Here is a 5,130-nt window from a genome sequence, read left to right as displayed (position 1 = left end):
CAAAACCAAGTCAGTAGTGCACTCTGACCAGGAAACTCATGATGCAGATTGCCTGATTCGAGTCCTCTGTTGAGGAGTTTGGCAGTCCTTGAACCTGGTTTATTTATAACCAGGCAAGCAGCTGAGTCACAGCCCAACCTATGAGGGAGAGCGTTTCCCAGCCCAATATGACCAGGGTGGCTGGTGAGAGCACCTGGAAGCTGTTCAGCCCAGCAATGCTCAAGCTGAGATGTGGACTGGTACAGCTGATCACTGCCCAGAGCAAAGCCAGTACATGCATGGAGGTTTCCCCTGGTACACACAGGCAGGGGGATTAATTTATAGCCATGGCTGAGGGTAGCTTCTGGCCCCAGCCAACTGCAAAACCTACAAGGAAAATTCTGGGAGATGCCTGGAGTGACCACTACCTGTCAGGCCCAGCCAAGTGATGTGAAACATAGCCCTGCCCCTGTGCTCCTGAGCTGAAACCAACCAGAAGGGCTGGCAAGAACACTCAGAAGTTATAAAAGCAACATAGGAAGCAGAAAGGTAGACAAGAAGAGTTCAGCACCCACAAAGCAAAGTCAATAACCTGTTCAGCCTAGGAACTTGGGGGTAGCATTGGGCTTGAGATAAGACAACAAAGAGACTTAACCAGCTTCAGAATTGCTGTTCCCTGAAGTGCTCAGGCAGAGATACTAATTCATAGACCTGCCCATTCATAAGCACAGCCATCAGCCTGCAAAACCAGGGAACCTGGGTGGTTCAGTGGTTGAGCGCCTGCCTTTGGCTCAGGTCATGATTCCAGGGTCCTGGGACCGAGTCCCGCATTGGGCTCCCCACAGGGAGCCTGCTTCTCCCTCTGCCTATGTCTCTGCCTCTCTGTGTCTCTCATGAATAAATAAATAAAATCTGTAAAACAAAACAAAATAGGGAACCTAACCAGAGTACATAGTAAGTAGCATATCCCAACCCAAAGCCCTGCTTCCAGTGGCACCTGTACAGAAGGCATGGCCTGTGGCATATCTTATCTGCAGAGTAAAACCAATATACCAGTCCACCAGGAAATCAGTACATAGTTTTGCTTGACAACGAGATGTACAGGTGCTGGGTCCCACCTTGCTGCCTTGCCAAGGGAAGAAAGCTAATTCACAGCCCTACCTTTTACTAAAAAGTACCCATTCCTGACCATCTAGTGAGCCTTACTAGAGAATCCAGACAACTGTGTAGCCCATCCTGTACCCTCAGTTGGGTAGGCAACTAAACCAGGAGTCCTATCCAAGCATTCTTAGTCATGGCACAATGCCTATCCCTGATTTCAAAGTTCAAATAGTTGCCTTGTTCCAAAATAAACCACAATAGCATGCTCTACCTGCCCAAGAATATTACCATCACACACCCAGTAACTCAAAATTAGTTGACTGGCAAAGATCTGTCTCAACCAAAGTATGTCTGTAAAGTCTGGAAGAGGAACCTGATTACTCAAATGCACAGAAGCCAACATATGAAAAATGAAAAAATCAAGTAAATAATATACCAGCAAGGAAACTAATAAAGCTCCAATAACTGACTCTAAAGAAATGGAGATCTATGAACTGTCAAAGAATTCATAATAATCCTCCAAAGGAAGTTTAGCAAACTACAAGAGCATAGAGACAGAAAACTAAAAATAGGAAAATAATTCATGAACAAAATGAGAAGTTTGACAAAGAAATGAAAATCATAAAAACCCCACCCAAACCAAAACAGAAATCCAAGACATGAAAAATGCAATAACTGACCTGAAGAATTCAATGAGAGGTTTCAAATGCAGACTTGACCATGCAGAAGAAGCACCCAAGAAATATTTTCTAAGATATACCATAAGTTACATCATAGAAAAGGTCTCAGCAAATTCAAGACTGAAATCATACCTAGTACCTTCTCTGAATACAGCTGCATGAAACTAGAAATTAATAACAAAAGGAAAACTGGAAAATTCACAAATACAAGGAAAATTAACATTCCCAAACAATCAGTAAGTCAAAAAAGTTAAAGGAGAAACTAAAGAGTTTCTTGAAACAAATGAAAATGGAAAAAAAAATGGAAACACAATATTCCACAACTTATGAGATGCAGCAAAAGCAGTTTTAAGAAGAAACTTCATAAATCAATTTCTATATTAAGAAACAAGAGGGCACCTGTGGGGCTCAGTGGTTGAGCATCTACCTTTGGCTTAAGTTATGGTCCTGGAGTCCTGGGATGGAGTCCCATCTTGGGCTTTCTGCAGGGAGCCTGCTTCTCCCTCTGCCTGTGACTCTGTCTCTCTGTGTCTCTCATGAATAAATAAATAAAATCTTAAAAAAAAAGAAACAAGAAAGATCCAAATAAACAATCCCAGCTCCACACCTTATAAAACGAGGAAAGAAACACAGAACCCAAAGTTAGCAGAAGGAAATAATAAAGATTAGATAAGAAATAAGTAAAATAGAGAACAGAAAAACAATAGGAAAGATTAACCAAACTAAGAGTTGGTTCTTCAAAAAAGATAATCAAAATTGATAAATGCTTAGCTAATCTAACTTGGGGAAAAAAGAGGACCCAAGTCAACAGAATAATAAATAAGAAAGGAAACATAATAACTAATACCAAATAAATGAAAAACTCATTCAAAGCCAGACTTATGCAATACCAAAACCAAAGACACCAAGAAAGAAAGAAAGAAAGAAAGAAAGAAAGAAAGAAAGAAAGAAAAGAAAGAAAGAAAAAGAAAGGGTGGCCCAGCGGTTTAGCGCTGCCTTCAGCCCAGGGCATGATCCTGGAGACCCAGATCAAGTCCCATGTCGGGGTCCGTGCATGGAGCCTGCTTCTCCCTCTGCCTGTGTCTCTGCCTCTGTGTGTATGTGTGTGTGTGTGTGTGTGTGTCTCATGAATAAATAAAATCAGAAAGAAAGAAAGAAAGAAAGAAAGAAAGAAAGAAAGAAAGAAAGAAAGAAAGAAAGAGAACTCCAAATCTAGAAAGAAGCAGTTGGTCCCTGACTTCATTCGAGTAGCCAAGCTGCTCTAAAGCAGTAGCACAAGTCCTCTCTCCAGACTGAGCTGGCCTATGTGGGCATTCAGCTGGTTTTCTACATTATCTCACGAAGGTTTTCCTGATCAACTTTCTCCATGGCTTGTATTGAAAATGTCCTTGGTGGGCACGCCCCTTCACCCAGTGGAGTAGTTGCAAATGAGTGTGGGATCCGGGAGCCGCACCCCGACGACGTGTCTCTCCAGTGTTCCAGTTCCATGCCGAAAGGCGATGTGGAGCCTTGGGGCCACCATCGCGTCTTGCTGAGACCCCCCCCTCAATGTGCTGACTGACCTGGGGAGAGAGCAGCTGGAGCGCCCCTCTGAGACCGCAGGAGCCTGCATTCCTGTCGACAGTTCCAGAGCTCACAAACACCCCTATGGGCCACCACCTGCTGTTGCGGAAGAGTCCCTAGCAACAGCAGAAGTAAATAGCTCAGAGGGGCTGGCAGGCTGGAGGCTTAGGGGACAGGATTCTATTAATGTGTCCCAGGAATTCTCTGGCAGCCCTCCCGCACTGATGATAGGGGGGGCAAGGGTCAGCAGTGGGGGCACCGAGAGAGGTGACAATAATGCAAGGTTATACATGGCTTTGCCACGAGGTCAGGGGTTCTTTCCACCCAGGGGTCCACAAATAAGAGCCCCCCCACATATCCCCACAATTAGATCAGGGGTAATGATGGAGCTGCCTCTAGGAAATACAAGAATGGCTAGCAAGGAAAGGCTGGCTCATGTTTCTTTCCCACAGGGAGGCCCGCGGCACCCCGTGGAAAATTGGCCAAGGTCTCTCCCCTTGTCTTCCAGTACTCCCGGTTTACCTTCTCGTCCTACTGCTCATTGCTTTATATCTCCTCGACCTCCGAGTTTCAGTCCATTTCTTGCTATGCCTATTGCTTTTGCTCCACCCCCGATATTTGGTCCTCCGTTGCCTTCTTATTTTGCCAATTTTCCTTCCTGGGGTATGCCGGCTCCTGCGCCCTCAAACAGAGAGAACAACTGAGGACAATAACTGGAGAGGGAAAAAGGGTTGGAGGGAAAAGGTGAAAATTACTCATTTACGTTTTTATATTTGAAACCCCCTACCCTCTTAAACTTTGTTTAGCACTGATGTGCCTTACATGATTGAAGATTCAATAAAAATTCTAAAGTTTGAAAAAAAAAAGAAAGAAAGAAAGAAAAGAAAGAAAGAAAGAAAGAAAGAAAGAAAGAAAGAAAGAAAGAAAGAAAAAAGAAAAAAAGAAAAAAAAGCAAGCAAGCAAATTACAGGCTAATATCCATGGGTAAACACAGATGCAAAAATCCTCAAAGAAATATTAGCAAACCAAACTCAATAGCAAAAGCATACACCACAATCAAGTGGCATTTATTCCAGGGATTCAAGAATGGTTCAGTAGCCACAAATCAAGAGGGGGGCAAGATGACGGAGGAGCAGGGTCCCCAAGTCACCTGTCCCCACCAACTTACCTAGATAACTTTCAAATCATCCTGAAAACCTACGAATTCAACCTGAGATTTAAAGAGAGAACAGCCAGAACACTACAGAGAGAAGGGTTTTCGCTTCTAGCAAGGTAGGAAGGCAGAAAAAAATAAAATAAAATAAAAAAGAATCAAGTGAGGGAGGAGCCCCAAGAGGAGCCAGGCTAAGGTGGGGTTGGGGGGGCTGCGAGAGCCTCTGGGACAGGAAAGCCCAGCCCCGGAGAAGCAGGAACTTTAAAACTCCACACCGGATTCTTCCCGGAGGGAAAGGCACTCAGCAGGGAAATCAAGCAGAATCGCAGGAGGGGCAGTGGAGCCTCCAGTCTCCCCAAGTCACTAATAGAAGAAACGCGCCTGGGAGGCAGCACACCGCACACCGTGGGCCGAGCTCAGTAAAGGGCTGGAGTGCACCTGGTGGGGCCTCGGGGAAAAGCCCCGTCAGGGCTGCCTTCGGGAGCCGTGGCCCCAGGAGCGCAATTCCAGAGGTGCAGGCCCCGGGGCCCAGGGCCCCAGGGGACAGAGCCCAGGATCCTGTGCTCCCCCCCAGGACCGGCGGAGGCGGGGAGGACTCTCCTGCAGCTGGGCGCCCCGAGCTGTGCAGATCAGTGCCCCCCGCCCCCGGAGCAT

At 45.8% G+C, this 5,130-nt stretch overlaps 1 protein-coding gene across 1 annotated transcript; it reads left to right on the top strand.

The window, feature by feature from the left end:
* The first annotated feature begins 3,010 nt into the window (after nt 1-3,010).
* On the top strand, nt 3,011-4,173 carry LOC121483333 (proline-rich protein 32-like). Its single transcript, XM_041741773.1, is given in 2 exon segments — nt 3,011-3,297; nt 3,299-4,173. Coding segments are annotated over 2 exon segments (900 nt in total). The 5' UTR covers nt 3,011-3,126; the 3' UTR covers nt 4,028-4,173.
* Nucleotides 4,174-5,130: the final 957 nt, after the last annotated feature.

Source organism: Vulpes lagopus, chromosome X (genome assembly GCF_018345385.1).
Source record: "Vulpes lagopus strain Blue_001 chromosome X, ASM1834538v1, whole genome shotgun sequence".
Taxonomy (NCBI): Eukaryota; Metazoa; Chordata; class Mammalia; order Carnivora; family Canidae; genus Vulpes; species Vulpes lagopus.
The sequence above is the reverse complement of the archived record's forward strand: the minus strand, read 5'-3'. Positions and strand labels throughout refer to the sequence as shown.